General features: G+C 40.6%; 1 protein-coding gene across 2 annotated transcripts in view; it reads right to left on the reverse strand.

Moving 5' to 3' along the window:
* Positions 1-6,316, reverse strand: part of SP4 (Sp4 transcription factor) — a 628,400-nt gene extending 622,084 nt beyond the window's left edge. The window contains exons 1-3 of one of the 2 annotated variants that reach the window (XM_044064702.1): positions 6,171-6,316; positions 5,375-5,460; positions 3,367-4,933 (exon numbers count right to left, since the gene is read on the reverse strand). In XM_044064702.1, the coding sequence (XP_043920637.1) occupies positions 3,367-4,933; positions 5,375-5,443 (1,636 nt within the window). In that variant the 5' untranslated portion in view covers positions 5,444-5,460; positions 6,171-6,316. Of the gene's footprint in view, positions 1-3,366; positions 4,934-5,374; positions 5,461-5,757; positions 6,140-6,170 lie in introns of those variants that run through there. The other variant, XM_044064700.1, reaches the window with a different exon arrangement.
* Between the last annotated feature and the right edge of the window lie 10,607 nt (positions 6,317-16,923).

Below are 16,923 nucleotides of genomic sequence, written 5' to 3' on the forward strand. Positions count from 1 at the left end.
TATCCAACAAGTTTCAAAGGGACTGACATTTAGCTGGACAGATTAAGATACCCAAATGTGGGATGGTGTTGAATGCCTTTGTGAGGTCTAGATACGAGATGTGCACCCATTTTGCCCTCATCCATCGCTTCAGTAATTCTTTTAAGTCAACCAGGTTAGGTAAGCAGGACCTCCCCTTGATGAATTCGAACTGGGTTGGGATTAGAGTCTATAGTTCACCTATATCTTTGTATATTAAATTCCATAAGAATCTTTTCCACAGCCTTACTTACGGGTTTATTACCCGGATAAAGCCCCACTATCCTCCTTTCATCCTGCATGAAGCCTGTTTTGACTAAACAGAAACAGCTTCTTTAGAGAATAAGAAGTCATGTTTCAGACTGATCATCAGGAAACCTGGAATATTATCTGGCCTCAAAGACAGTGTTCTTGGCTTTAGACAGTACTTTGAGAACTTGTTCTTAGGCGATTTACATTGGGGGGGGGAGGGGGGGTCTGTGATCCGAGAAATACATATCATACGAAAAGTCCAATGTCTATTACATTATGGGTAGGTCTCTATGGGCCATAGCAGCTTCACGCTCTGCCACAATGACAGGGTGCTACCATGTGTGACTATACATACACCCTGTGTAAGCAGCAGCCATCTACAGGGAGTCAGGTTGGGGACTTGCTGACTGTCACTACAGCAATGAGACACACAGCTCTCACTCCTGGAGAACAAAGGAATTACTACTGCAATTTATAGAGGGGGGCCTTAATTGTCAGTCTGGGACAGAGACAGGAACACAAGAGTCACTAGAGCAGGGTGGTTAAAGCTCCATGGTCAATGCAGGATGGAGATATAAACACAGAAGTGAGGGGTTAGAGATGTGAGTTAGAAGTTAAAGCAAACCATGACAAGTAACATCAAGCATGTTTGAAGCTGGAACAGGAGGAGGATTAGATAACTTGCTTAAAGCACTGCATCAAGAAGAAAATGAAAACATATCAAAGAAGAGAACTGCAAAAAAACTATTGTCCTGTCTAGTTACCCATAGGATGGAAATATACATTGTATTAAAGAATCACGATATACAAAACAGTGACAAGGGACAGGAAAACATTAAATGACAACAAATAAGCATACCACTTCAACCTCTTAGCACAAAGAATTCTGGGCTAAGCAAAAAATGAGACAAACAAATGCCCACAATCTGCAACAAAATTTAAATATTGTGCTTATAAACTTAAGTTGCTTGGACACATTTGTGTTATCATGCTTTTCTGAAGGATATGATGTCTGAAACTCAAATGATGTCATTACTTAGAGACTTCAACCTTTAAATGATTTATTAGAAAACCACAAACTTTATGAGGAACAAAAAAATAAATAAATAAATAAAAAGAGGAAAAAATGAACATTCTGTGAAATTCTGGATAGTTAAAAGAGTTATTCAAATAAGGCTACCATAACAATTAAGAGGCAAAAAGAAGACAGATAAATGCCAACAGGCATTTAATGACAGGCAAGGAAACAGATTAAATGTGGAAAAGATGAGAAAATGCAGCAGATGAATTACAGGAATAAAAGGAAAAATGCAGGGAGACCAGGAAATCTTAAAAGGATTCAACACTTACAAAATGAAAGAAAAGGATGGTGCCAGGTAGAATACTGGCTAGTACATGAAAAAGATTTAAGGACTCAAAATGAATACTGTACATGACCCAGATGGAGACTTCCTGAAGTGCTGAAAAGAATGACTGCCATTAGTGGCAGTTGGCTAGGCTTACGTAGGCCCTTGGGCCGATACCTAGTACCTACCTATGAACCTATGGAGGCAGTGTGGATGGAACCTCTGGCTAGCATCTCATTTTGTCAGTGAGGATAAGCACAGCATTCTGTGGCTGGGCTAGCCAGTTGGCGCTATGAACATTTGCTGCATATGACTAACAATTGAAATGACACCCCCAACCCCATATGCAAAAATGGGAAACAGGGGTTGCAGGTAGGTGGATGGATAAGAGTAGCAGTTGGATAAATGAAAGGAAATAGAGGTTCTAGTATTCTTAAGTTAGTACTTATCAAAAATCCTGCAAAAAATACAATAAAAAGGATTCTGAAAAGAGGTGGAGACTGGGCAACATTTGAAGTACATCCTTAAATACAGATATCAAGCAAGCACAAAATTATAAAAAGTTTTGATCAAATACCAGCATTCACAGACCAATGTTACTACCTCTACTCACCCCTGCCTTCTAAAAGATAAGAAAAGGCATTCTAAAGAACTTACTTAGAGTAACTAGAAAAAATATAATTCGTAATCATTACAAATATTTACAATACTTTGTACTTCTGAAGAAAGAGTGTGTTCTCTGAGAAACAACCCTGTGATTGCATAACAAATTGAATGGCTCAATGTCACTAGATAAGGTATTCCTGTATGCAGGATTCTAACAATGCACCACAAAATTGATGAGCAAGTTCAAAAAGACATGTAGTTTGTAAAATGATGACAAGTACAGTGGTTTTACTTGGCTGTGTGTATTGTGGTGGTGGTGGGTCAGTGGGTCTAAGGAATTTAAAATGTATGAATGACTATGCCTTTGTAGTAAAACACCTGTAAGATCCAATTAATAGATGAATGAAACAGCACCAAGCTAGATCATAAAATGTAAAAGAACTTGGTTGGACTGTATTTTAAGGAAATTACCATTGGAAGAAAGATGTGAAGGGTGAGCAAATCCAGTATAAACATACCACATAACCATGTATGAAGTTAAGATATGTAGAAGAAAAAAAAAAAACACAGTAGTAAGCATGTCCAGAATTGCAATGTGTTAGGATGGACGGTGAGGTGCGACTCCACAAAACGTTTTTAATGGTACTAAGGATTGCTGGAAGCGGGGATGGCTTTTTTTTTTTAAATAACAATGAAGGCGACATTAAGGCACATCAGTTGGAAAGAAAGACCATGGTCTTTTTTCCAGCAGAACATACCAACTGTTATGCATACTTTACTCCACAAGTGCACATATCATAGGGCTTTACGGTGCATCTCTTTTTCTTCATATGGAAAAATAAATCACATGCTGAATAACCCAGTAAGACTAGTAGTACAAGAAAATGTCAGTCAGATATTTTAAAAACTGATGCTGTTACACAGTGATCTCCAAAATACCAAAAAATGAAATCAAATAGCTTTCATGTCAAATAACCTACTCAGGTACTACCAAAGTAAAACAAGTTAGAAAAAGCAAACAAATGCAAAATCTTACTATATTTGCAGCTTTCACTTTAAACAGAAGTAAAACACAGCACCACATTTCAACTTGGTAGATATCAACGAATACACACACACACACACACAAAAAAAGGTATTTTACCTGCTATGCTGGTTATGGTGACAGGAAGTCCTTGCACTTGAACACCTGCAGCACTGAGGTTGGCAACACTCACAGTCTGAAGGCTAGGCACTGAAGCAATCTGAGCAGCATTTAATGTAATTGGTGTCCCAGCAACAGCAACAGGTGTAATCTGGGCTATTGTGCTACCTGTTGTACTTGAAGACACCGGAGTGAGTGTCAGTTGTTGGGGAACACCAGCATTCTGAACCTGAAGGTTAGAAAGACTCTGGATGTTCTGCACTTGTATTGTCTGCCAAGTTATTTGACCAGAAGGAGTCAGTGTTGGAGCCCGAATGAGAACCTGAGTGGGACTTTGCACTGCCTGCAGCTGCACATTCTGTAAAGGTTGCTGCTGGATTGCTTGTATTGTCTGTCCTGGTTGGAGCTGAAGTGACTGCTGTGGAATAGCTTGAATGATCTGTTGTTGTGGCTGCTGTATCTGTATTTGCTGCAGTACTGGCTGACCTACAATGTGCACCTGCTGAAGCTGGTTTGCTTGATCTTGTGCATTCTGAAGTCCATTAGAATGAACTGGAACTGGACTTGAATTTTGCACTTCAGTATCTGCCGTAGTTACTTGCAAATCTTCTGCTGTAGAATCAGAACTGGTTGACGTGTACTGAGTTGCTTCTGTGCAGCTCACTAGTGTGTCGCTGCCAGACAATGATGTGGAGGCAGTGGTTGTGCAAGTAGAAGTAAGTGTTTCAGGAACTGTACTGACAGATGCGGTTGTGATAGGAGTGGACACCAGCTGATTTCCATTAGCATCTCCAGCATCAGAAGACTGAATAAGTTGTGTAGACCCTCCTCCTGTGGCCACACTATTTAATACAGGCAGGGCAAGTGTCATTCCACCAATATTAATAGGCAAAGCGGTCACTACTTGAGTCTGAGCCCCAGAAATAGCCTGCAGTTGCAATGGAATAGACACTCCTGGACGGATCTGGACAGGGACAGTCTGACCTGCTAAATTCTGTGAAATTACATTTCCAGAACTTGTCCTGTTAGCAGTGGTGATTATGGCTTGGTTGCTTCCAGCTGGAATGATTTGAAACGGGCCTTGCAAATCTTGCTGCACATTTACTGGTGCACTGCTAGCGGAGCTTATCTGAATCTGCTGACCCTCCAGTGTTTGAATCTGTGGAATTACTTGGTACTGAACAGTACCACCCGGACCCTGAAAGTTTTGCAGCTGTATGACTTGAAACTGACCTGGAGTGGTAGCCGAAACTGCAGTTTTGGCCTTTGTTGGAGATGTAGCATTTGTGCTATTTGTGGTAGATGTAACTGCAACTGTACTAACTCCTTGCTGAGCAGCAACACTGTTGTCTTTTGATACAGAAGGTGATGTAGCAACAATTTGCCAGGTGTTTCCACCAAAAGGAGCTGTTACTAACTCCAACTGCTGTGGCTGATTCTGAAGTTGCACTAAGCCTTGGCCCGGGTCAATGATGATCTGTTGTGATGCAGCTGCCTGACTTTCCCCAGGAGTTCCAATTTTGCTGCATGTGGCTGCCAGCAAGGCTAGAGGAGATGTCTGTGAATCCTACCCACAAAGACAGAAAAAACAAGGGGGCGGGATTAAGGACCAGAGTGGGTGTGAATGTCATTGTTGACAGTGCAAGAAACAGAAAAAAAACTTAAGAACTGGACACGTGTATAAAAAATTAAGAGCATTATTACTACTAAACAAATCCAGGAAAAACGTTATGGATACAACCTGCGTGCTCAGAATATTTTGAAATATAGCAAATTTTCGATACAGAATATTGTTCAGCCTGTACCGTACAATTATACATGAAAATACAATCTGGTCACCTGCAAAAGAAACACAAACAGGATGCTGTTAAAATTTCCCGTTATTTTAAATTCACTGCAGACATCAAGCGTTTATCGCATGAACGATGAACAATCTTCAAAGCTTGCTCTAAATAAGAAATGGATACATGCATAATGAAACAAGTCATCCTTCACACAATTTACTCACCTGTGATCCTGGAGTTTTGCTTTTTTTATTGCAATCCGGACCAGATGATTTCCCTCCTTCCGTGGCCATAGTTTCGTTCTTTTGATCTGCCAAATAAGCGTGCAGAAAAGGCCATTACAACAACGCGTAAAACATTTCCCGTTCAATTCACTTTTTAACATTAATTAACCACAATCCACAAGATGAAAGAATAAGAAAACACAAAAACGTGGTTTTAAACCCGACCCAATAGGTATAAAGTAACACCCTAAAGGAGGTCGTATTACTACAAGACATAAAAAAAATACTGAAAGATCAAAGCAAGTGTAAACTAAACTAAAATAAAAACAATTTCTTTAAAAAAGAGGGAGGGGTAAAGAAAGAGGGGGTGGAGGCTAACGTACCGCTCATCCCGCATTAATAAAAACAGCAAAGAGGAGTTAGGGAAAAAAAGGCCGGTCGGTGTGGATTAGAGAGGCTGGCTGAAGCTGGGAGAAGGCCGGCCTATTTTTCCGCGAATGGCCGCCGCTGGGCTGTGGCGTAGCTCGGCGCTCTGCCGGGGGAACTGGGTTCCTCTTTCTGATTGACAGCAGGGGGGAGGTGAGGGCGGTGCCACGGGCGGGGGAAGACAGTTGCTGCCCTCTCACGAACCTTAGTGACACTAACCACCTCCTTTGGTTGGAAAAGATCAGTATAATTCTCTTATTAAGCAGTATTCTCACAGAATTGAGATCAATTTTGTAGCACTCAGCTATTTTCTTCCACCCGGCGTACCACAACGCATTCGGTCACTATCATAGAACTTGTACACTCTAACCTGGTAATTGAGAATATGCCCGCCCACTTTTGCTTGTTATTTTTTTCCAACTAACTAGTCCCGTTTCTCCTCTTGGTTCTGTTAGACTATTCAAGCATATGTGCACATCCGTCTATAATACTTAATCCTCATAACTTTACTATTTGGGGGAAGACTATATAATAGGAATATTTTTTTATAAAACACAAACATAGCAGGATTATCGTAGCCTCCACCCCCTTCAGATGATTGGTTACTTGAAAATATATGTGGCGCAGAGTATCGTGGGAACTGTATTTCTTCGGTTGTTTAGTGCGATGTTAATATGATGGAAGATGCATTCCACAACCATAATGCCCTTGCAGTGTAGTAGTTTTTTGCAGCCTGAGTAGTAAGCAGGTTTATGTGACTGGAAGGTGGCCAAGGGAGGAGGTAATCTGTGAGGTGGGGGGGTTGGGCAATAGTAGTTGTGGGGAGGTGGAAGGGAGTTGTCTTGTACCAGTGGCCTTTACATTTTTTGCCTCTATCGCATAATGAAGTGGATTTTTTTTCTGTGTGTTACTGTTTAAAAGGCGTTTCCAATTTTAGTAGCTGCTTGGGAGTTCAGCTGTAGATTGCCATTCTAGCATTTTATCTATGCCGACTAATGACCGAGGATTATTTGTTGTCATTGTTTATTATTTTCTTCCTTTTTATGAGAAGTTAGCATATTCCCACGTATGGAAACTCGGTTCCATGGTGTTTGGTTGCCCTAAAACGCCTTTATGACTTTTATGATTGTGTGTAAGTTATTGAATACTGGGCTGCTACTATTAATTATGTAATACACTTGAATAAGTACTTCCTTATTTTAAAAACACTGCACACACACCTTCAAGGTAGGCGTGCTATTGTCATGCCTCCGCTAGAATTAGATATTCAAAATGGGTTGAGCACATGCCAGCATTATGCAGTGGTCCTAGTAAGCCTCTGATAGTGCTGAATTGTGCATATCTGGATTGCATTTGGACGACGTGTTATTGATTAAAGACTTGCCAAGTTTCATGCTGTTTGGTACTGCTCAAATTTCATGACATAAGAGCACCTATTGGTGAACTGGCATGTGCTACTGCAGTGGTGAGACACACTACCCTTCCTCCTGCCTAAAATTGTTTTCCCCACTGGAAAGGCAGTGCAGTAAACTAGTATTGTTTCTTTTTCCTCGCAAGCTGCGTCTATGCAACAGCTTCCCTATACCTATCAACTGTCCAGATTTTTGCAAACAGTCCATAAGTTTTGCATCATTTTTGGTCTATTCATCATGAAATTTGTGTTTTTTCTGCCAAATCACTGAGGGCCGAAGTCTCTTAAAGATTTATGTTTGAGTTTCAGACTTCAATATCCTTCAGAAAATACATGCCTGTTATTCAAGTAACTTTCTACCTTTATAAGAGTAGTATTTAAAACTTGTCCCTAATTCTGGGCCATTGTCCCCTCATTATTTGGGTTTTGTCCAGGTGTATTGTGCTAAGACGTTGGGAGGTATGGTTTCCTCTTGTGAACTAGACCATATGTATGTGGGTCGTGGTTTAGGTAGGAGCTGAGGCTATAATTTGTGCTTCAGGTGAATCAGTCATCAGAGATCCTTTTTGATCTTCTGAGGTGTGTGTGTGTGTGTGTGTGGGGGGGGGGGGGTTGTCCATGGACATACCTTTGGAATTTGTATTATCACATGGGCATACCTTTGGGATTTGTATTATCACCGGGGATAGTTATGAAGTAATCAACTACTGGTTTATGGCTTTGGCAATTTATCCTTCTAAGGGTAAGATCACAGACACAGGTGTATGTTGTAATGTCACTGTACCATTAAAATGTCATTTGTTAGCTGATGCAAAGTAATTTGGTAACTTGGCCTTTTTGATTAAGGCATGTAATTTCCAAGTGTTAATATCATCATCCTCATTAGTTATGTACATAAAGAGTCCTAGTTTTATTCTTTTTTTTTTTTTTTTTAGATTTGAACGGAATTCCATTTTTCTGTAGTTTAAATTTGTGCAAATGCATACTGTCCTGTAGAAAGACTTCTTTCTGGCATATATTAGAAAGAAGAAATACTGTGGTGATAAATGCAACACATTATAGGTGATGTAATACTTATTTCACAAACACAGATTTTACACTTCAGCCTTCAACAGCTTTTTGGATTACATCAACCCTTTGTCAGGAAGTGGGCTTACATAGTCAGAAAATTGTTGAAGACTATATTAAGCTTTTAAAACATATCATATTACTTTTGTGTTCCATTACTTTTATTTGCTATCTGTTATACCTGCATTCATATGGTTTATCATTCTGTCATCTGGCTTCAAAAAGTGTAATCTAAAACTCCCGTTCAAGAAAAATGGTGATTGAGAATACTGGGCTATGGCTTGATTTTAACATAAATAAGAAACTTTGTGCTATTAGAGTAATTGCTGCTCACCAGCTTGCAGTGTTTTGGAGCAGCAGAGTGACCGTGAGGCATTTATTTATTTTTTACCTTGTATAAAATGATTTATTAGTACTGATAATTTAAATCTAACATTTTTATTATTGAAATTCTGTTACCTGTTATACAGTTTATAAAGGGGATGGCATTTCATTAGCATCCCTTTTAAGAACTGTGTGTGTGTGGTGGGGTTAATATGGGTAGCAGTCAGCCTTTCAGATAGCATAAACGGACTGCATTTTCCATAAAACTATTGATCAGAGGTAGGCTTACATTAGGAAGTATCTTTTCATGCACTATATTCACAAACCAAATATGTCACCGAAAAACGGACTGCATTTTCCATAAAACTATTGATCAGAAGTAGGCTTACATTAGGAAGTATCTTTTCATGCACTATATTCACAAACCAAATATGTCACCGAAAAACCTATCTGGCATTTCCTAGGTCATTGCATGTAGTGCATTTTGTCAATCCTCTTTGAGTTGAAGGGTTTGTGACTGTGATTTTTTTTTTAAGTTGCTAACTGGGTAAGCCCACTGGGCACAAAAGTCTATTTTTAAGGTTGACCTGGCAACATTTTCTGGTTAAGTGACTTGATTAATCACACAGTAGACAAATAAAGGTGGAAGGAATCTAACACTCAACCCCGAGTACAGGAACCAGCTTGTTACCAGCTTAGGGCTTTAATCCTCTGTACTGCTAAACAAATTGGTTTTCTTTAAAAATCTGAATTAATTTTTCAGCTAACCTATTGAGATCACATTTGTATTCCATTTTTGTTTTGTTAGAATATGTAAATTCTCCTGATGTAAACAGTGAGCCATTCTCATTAACAGAATGTTCATGACAAACTTTCAGGAACATTGTGTTTAATATTTCTGTTGTTTATTTATCTATTTTTTTTTTTTTACAAAAATGATGCCATGCAGTGTCTGGCCATAGAGTGCATGTCTGTTGCAGTGAAGAATATTATATTCGAGAGTGACCTTGCAGACTCAGTATGATCACACTGTCGTGTATATGCTGGCCATTCCTAGGAATGTAAGGGTGCTTCTGCTGATGCATTTTGGATACTTGGCATCCATTATAACTTTTTGTGATGTCTTCAATGTCTTCATTAAGGGTTTTCATTTTTACACTCAACTGGGGGGATGGTTGGGGGTGGGATAAAGTTGGAACTGAATTTAGGATAAAGTTGGAACTGAATTTCTATGCTAACAGGTTTGTTATATTGCCAGGCTTGGTGAATGAGGCATCATTAGCCATTAGTTCAGCACATTGTTGTGTGCTGCCGTTGAGGTTTCTTGCGTAGCTGTAGAAGGCCTTATGGTTATCTTTCATCTGGGAGGATATCTTAACCTCAAAGTTGACTTTGACCTAATTAAACCTCTTGGTTGAGTTTTTATCTTTATGGGAATTTCCCTTCCTGATTTTTGCCATCATTTTTTTTCATTTTGTTGCATATCCTGTTTAATTTAGGATGCTGTCGAGGTGGTTTGTTGCTGGGGCTAGTTCTGGGCTTACTTCTGGTAGGTACAGCGACTTCTGTGCAGCCACTGACATAGAGGGCACAGTCAATAATGGAGAAATATACAAGAGTGAATCACCTTGCTAAAAAACAAATCCTCAGAGACAAAAAGTCCTACTATATTAAACTCCAATCTAACCAATCTAAAAGCCCAAAACAATTCTGAAACTCCATTAATTCTCTTCTCAACTCAGGTACCAAAAGCAACCCTTGCCCTGACACCAGCAAATCTGACCCTGAAATAGCCTCTCTATTCAACTCCTTCTTCACTAACTCCATAGCTGAACTGACCAAAACCTTCTCTAACAATAACCCCTCCCCTCAATCCACCCTTTCGTCACCACCACCTACAGCACCCTCCGCCCCCAACCCTCCGCCTATATTCAACCATAAACCCATCTCGACATCCTATATAAAAAAAAATTACTCTCCAAATTAAAACATTGCTCCAGTGCCCCTGACAATATCCCATCCTTCTTCCTAAAAATAGCCGCAAATGGTATCACTCTTCCCATTAGCATCCTGATCAATAGATCCATGCTAGAATCTTATGTTCCCAAACTATGGCGCACTGCCATCATTCTACCTCTCCATAAAGGAGGCAAAAACAATAAGATCTTCAACTTCCGCCCCATAGCCATCCTCTCCCCAATTTCCAAACTACTAGAAAACTGCATTCACATTCAGCTCATGCCATTCTTAGCCAATAACCAACTAATTACTCCAACCCAACATGGCTTCCGTCCAGGCCATAGTACAACCACTGCACTTCTCTCCTTCCTAGAGACAATAAATCTTGCCCAGGACTCTGGAAAAATAGTTTCTACTGTTCTTCTAGATCTGTCCAAGGCATTCAATACCATCTCCCACTCCCATCTCCTAAACCATCTCTCCGACCTTAATCTCTCCCAGACTAATGTCCTACTGTTTTTCTCTTTCAACTGTTTTTTCCTGTTCTCCAGCTTTCCTGCCCTGAGTCTCCCCCCTGTGGCTTCGCCTGGGTTGATACCCTGACATAATTAAAGCAGTACACCCAAGTGCTCAAGCAATTATTACACTCTGCTGCCTCAACCCCCTTTTGTGGAAAGTGTATTCAAGAGTCTCTCAGAAGACCTAGAAAGTATGTGTATCTGCTGCTAATTAATAAATTACTGTATTCTTAAACCCTGCTAGCTGTTGTAGTATTCTCCCTGCCAGGAAAGCCAGCAGCCTAACCCCCTTATCTCTATCTCCCTTTGCTACAAATCTCATTTCAGTTCCCCGAGTTACTCTAGCTCCCTTCTTCCCCTAGTCTACTTTAGCCCAAATATTTGCCCTGGTGAGCTAAGTGCAGTCCTGAAATTCTCTACTTAACTAGACTTCAACTCTCTCCATTTGTTCCACACTTCCAACATTTCTGTTTCCCACTCTCCCCCCTAATACCTTGCAGCCCACTCCTCCTACTTTATCCAGATCCTACTTACCCCTCTATTACTTACCCCTTATAGCCTCTGCTCCACTGATAACTTCTTGCTCCTCTCCTGCCCTCCTGGGTTCTTCCCGCTCCGTTCGCCCTACGGGCTCACTCCGCTCCCCTACCCTGCCCCCAATTCCCACCCGCCCCCAGCACCTCTACCTTTATACCTCCCATGCACCCTCCCATGCATAATAATTAACCTATCAGAGTCCTTCCCTCTTTATCCCTCCTACTCATACTCCTCCCACCCCACTATACCTCTCTCCACCATCTAACCTATCATAGTTCTTCTACTTCTCCCCCTCCCACTCTTTTTCTTTTCACTCCACTATAGTTTCTCTTCCCTACACAAATTTCTCCCTTACTCTCCCCATCAAATACTTTCAACCCTATCCTTTTCCTAAGATCCCATCCTCTTCATTTTCCTTTTACTTCTCTTTGCCTACTCAACTCCATTATACCTATCTCTTCCCCCTCTGCCTGCCAAACATGTCTTCCAAAATACTTCACAATACCTATGTCCCATCATTACTATTTGTATTTCTCATTCCCCTATATTTTGCTACTACCTACTCTCACAAAATACCCTTTTCCCTAACACCTACACAAACTAACCCTTGGACTCACTCACAACTTTCTCTACCCACCCATTACAACAACATATCATCCTCTCTTTTTCCCCCCAAAACACTATACCTTTTCCATCCCAAATGCCTCACCATACCACACACTCCCACTCTAAAAATACTCCCTCCCTCTTACAGCCTCCTACTTCTCATACACAAAAGACTAAGAGTTACTTCCACTAATAACCTTGTCTTATGTGGTGATATTCACCCAAACCCTGGCCCCTGCCTCACCACCAACAACTCCTCCCCAATCCCCTTTTCTCCCTCTGGTTCCTCTACCACTTCCTCTCCTAACCCCCTCAAACTTTTCTCTATCAATGCTCAGAGCCTAAATAACAAAATCCACCATCTTCATGCTTGGATTTGCCACAACCAACCTGACATCTTAGCCATCTCTGAAACCTGGCTAAAACCCCACATCACCGACTCTGAAATCTTACCTCCTGGGTTCCAAATCCTCAGAACTGACCGATCAAATAAAAAAGGTGGAGGCTCTGCAATAATTTACTCTAACCTCCTCTCCCTCATCCCTCTACAAATTCCAACTCCTGAATTCAAAAACACTGAACTTACATCCAGTCTCCTTCGACTAAATAAACATAAGAACATCTGCATTATCTCCCTTTATATATCTCCAGGTGACAACATAACAACCTTGGAAAATATTCTTTACTGGGCCTCAACTGAAATCAAATTTGAAACCTACATTCTAGGCGACGTTAATATTGACTGGAATAATATCAACTCTCCCTCCCCCTCCCAATTCATCAACCTCTTTAACTTCACCCAAGTTATCCACTCAACCACCCGACCTAACAAAGTAAATCCCCCAGGATCTACCATTGACTGGATCCTTGTGTCTCATCTAAACAAAATATCTCTTTCTGGCACCATCCCTGACACCTTCAGTGACCATCTCCCTACTTTCATACACCGCTCCACTAACTCTACCCAATATCTACACCACTACATTCACACTCGTAATCTTAGCAACTTCAACCCCACTATCTTCTCAAACATTCTTAAACATACCAACTGGCAGACCCTAAATACACTTCCCTTAGACAAAGCAGTAGAACACTTTAACTCTACCTTCCTAAATACCCTTAACTCCCTAGCTCCTCCACGAAACAAACGAGTCAAATCTAACTCTGCCCCCTGGCTATCCAAGGAAACAAAACAAGTCATGCACCAAAGGGACAAATCTTGGAAAATATACCAAAAAAATAAAATCCCTGCTTCCCTGCTCAAATACAAACAACTCCGCAACCTAGCAAAAAACTAATCTCCCAGGACAAAAAAACTACTACTTTAAACTACAGTCCAACCATAATAAGAACCCCAAACAGTTCTGGAATTCAGTTAATTCCCTTCTCCATCCTGGATCCAGGAATAACCCTTGCCCAGACCCTAGTAAAACTGACTCAGAACTAAGCTCTCTCTTCAACAAATTCTTTACAGAATCTATAGCCAATCTTACTAAATCCTTCCCTAACAATAATACATCCAACTCTCCTTCCTCTGCTCCCAACAACCCCTCTAACTGTCATCCCAGTTTCCAGCTGAAACCTGTATCTACTATATTCATAAAAAAAATCTTATCTAAACTAAAGCCATGCTCTAATGCCCCTGACAACATCCCCTCCTCTTTCCTTAAATGTGCTGCCGAAGGTATTGCTCTCCCTATCAGCATATTAATCAACAGATCTCTAAAAGAGTCTTATGTCCCTTTACTTTGGAGATCTGCTTACATTCTCCCACTTCATAAAGGAGGCAAAAACACAAATATCTCCAACTTCCGCCCTATTGCCCTACTCTCACCTTTATCTAAAATACTAGAAAAATGCGTCCACCACCAACTCATGCCTTTCTTAACCCATAACCACCTCCTAACACCCACCATGGATTCCGCCCTGGACACAGCACCATTACTGCCTTACTATCCTTCTTAGAAACAGTCAATCAAGCCAGGGATTCTGGGTTACTAGTTTCCACGGTACTGCTAGATCTGTCTAAAGCCTTCGACACCATCTCTCACAAACACCTTCTCTTTCATCTATCAAACCTTTATCTCTCCCCTGACACTCTATCCTGGTTCTCTAGCTACTTATCAGACAGATCCCAAGCTGTCAAATGGAACAACTCTACCTCCTCATTCTTACCTACTCCCACTGGAGTTCCCCAGGGGTCCATCCTTGGACCTATGCTTTTCAACATCTTCATAAATAACCTTCACTCTGCCATCCCAGACACAACAGTCATCCAATACGCTGATGATTCTACCTTAGTCTGCACCGCCTACAATATCCCCGAACTACTGACAAAAACCCAAATAGCTTTTTCCACTACAGAGAACTGGATGCACCAAAATCATCTCTCTCTCAACTCTAATAAATCCAAAATTCTTCTCTTCACTCCCTCAAGGGCTTGCACATTTGATAAAACAGCATTCAAAATCATAAGCCAAACCATGTCACCCATAGAGGTGGTCCCATCTGCAAAACTCCTTGGCATCACTATAGACGAGCAACTCAAATTTGATAACCACATTCAACAAAACATAAAGAAAACCCACCAAAAGCTAGGCATGCTCTACAAAAACAACTGCTTTCTCTCCAACTCCGCTAGACATTCCTTAGCTTTTACCTATCTTCTGCCATCTCTACTATATGGAGCCCCTCTCCTTACTAACCTGTCTTCTTCCATCTCCACCAAACTCGAAATCTGCTATAATAAAATCTCTAAATTTGCTACCAAATCTAAATCCTCTTCTCATCATTGTCTTTCCCTACAAACTCTGAACTGGCTAGAACTCCCTAACTACCTAGAATACCTCCAACTAACCACTGCTCACAAATTAATATTTTACCCTGATAAATGCCCAGCCCTAGAACACATCCTTCCACCATACACCCCAAACAGATCTCTAAGATCTGAACACCAAAATTTAATCGCCATCCACAAACCCAATCGCCCTGCTGGACAACTCCTTCTCTCCTACTCTCTTGGCAGGAAATGGAACTCTCTCCCTTCTACTCTTAGAAAAACATCTAACACTGAAGCCTTCAAAGCCCAACTTTTCTCTTACTTGTCCACTAAACATAAGTGTACCTGCTTACATCCTACTTAAATTTAAATAAATTCCCCTTGAATCCCTCTATATCCTTTCTCTCCACTCTATCCTAATTCTCTTTTTTTTCCTCTCTCCTCTTTTCTTCTCTCAATCACAGCTTGATCAAACCTTAACCTACTCTCAGTCTATGTACCTTCTCTCTCTCTTCTCCTCATATGTAAATACTGTAAATAGCATGTAACCTTAGACCTTCTTCTCATACAGTTTTAACCTGCTACTTGAAGGAAACTACTAAATCTATTATCTACCTTCCTGAATGATGATTTTGAAGTATACTGTGTGTTTTTTGCTTTTTTTACTAATCTGTATCAATGTAATGTAATTTCAAATGTATGTATTTTATTACTACCTTTTACACCATGTAACTAAGATTGTATTTGCTTTGCTTTTGGAGCTTTTCTCCCCGGGCCTCCACTGAAAATGGGTACGTTCTGGCCCAGTGGACTTCCCCGGTAATCAAACTGGAAATAAAATAAATAAATAAATAAATAATACCTTATCCTGGTTCTCTAGCTACCTTTCCAATAGATCTCAAGCTGTAAAATGGGGGACAGGCACCTCAACCTTCCTTCCCACCCCCACTGGGGTTCCCCAGGGATCCATACTCTGTCCAATGCTGTTTAACATCTTTATTAGCAATTTCCACAAAGCCATACCCAATTCCAAAATTGTTCAATATGCAGACAATTCCACATTAATCTGCAGTGCCAGCAACTCTCAGAGCTTCAGACACTGACCCAAACTGCTTTCTCCACCACTGAAAATTGGATGCTTCAGAATCACCTCTCACTAAATACCAATAAATCCAAACTATTATTATTCTCTCCCTCAAAAGCTTCCCCTCTTGATAAAAACTCATTCCAAATCATCAGCCAAAACAACCCCACTATAGAGGTTGTTCCCTTTGCCAAACTACTTGGGGTCACTATTGATGAACACCTGAAATTTGACACTCGCATTCAGCAAAACATTAAGAAAACCCATATAAAACTTGGTATACTATACAGGAAAATCCAATTTCTCTCTCCTTCCACCAGACAAACACTTGCCACTACCTATTTACTCCCCTCACTAATGTATGGTGCACATCTTTTAACTGACTTATCTGCCACACTCACTTCAAAATTGGAAGTCTGTTATAAGATTTCTAAATTTGTCACCAAAGCCAAATACTCCTCCCATTACTGTATTGCCCTTAATTTGCTACACTGGCTTGAACTCTCTAACCATCTAGACTATCTTCAGATTACCACAGCCCACAAACTAATCTTTCAACCCTCTAAGTGCCCTACTCTATGCAGCATCCTTCTCCCCTACACGCCTCAGATAACTCTCAGATCGACTCACACTCACGGTGTCTGAAAACCCAATCGCCCTGCTGGTCAACTCCTGCTTTCCTTTTCCTTAGCAAAAAAAATTGAATTCTCTTCCTTCCTCTCTAAGGACCTGTGCAAACTTTGAAAACTTTAAATCTCAGTTACATTCCTACCTTTACTCTAACAGAAAATGCAACTGCATTCTCCCCACATAGTCCTATAATTCTCTCTCCACCTC

The sequence above is a fragment of the Protopterus annectens genome, chromosome 3.part0 (assembly GCF_019279795.1).
Source record: "Protopterus annectens isolate FY-2018-M chromosome 3.part0, PAN1.0, whole genome shotgun sequence".
Lineage (NCBI taxonomy): Eukaryota > Metazoa > Chordata > Ceratodontiformes > Protopteridae > Protopterus > Protopterus annectens.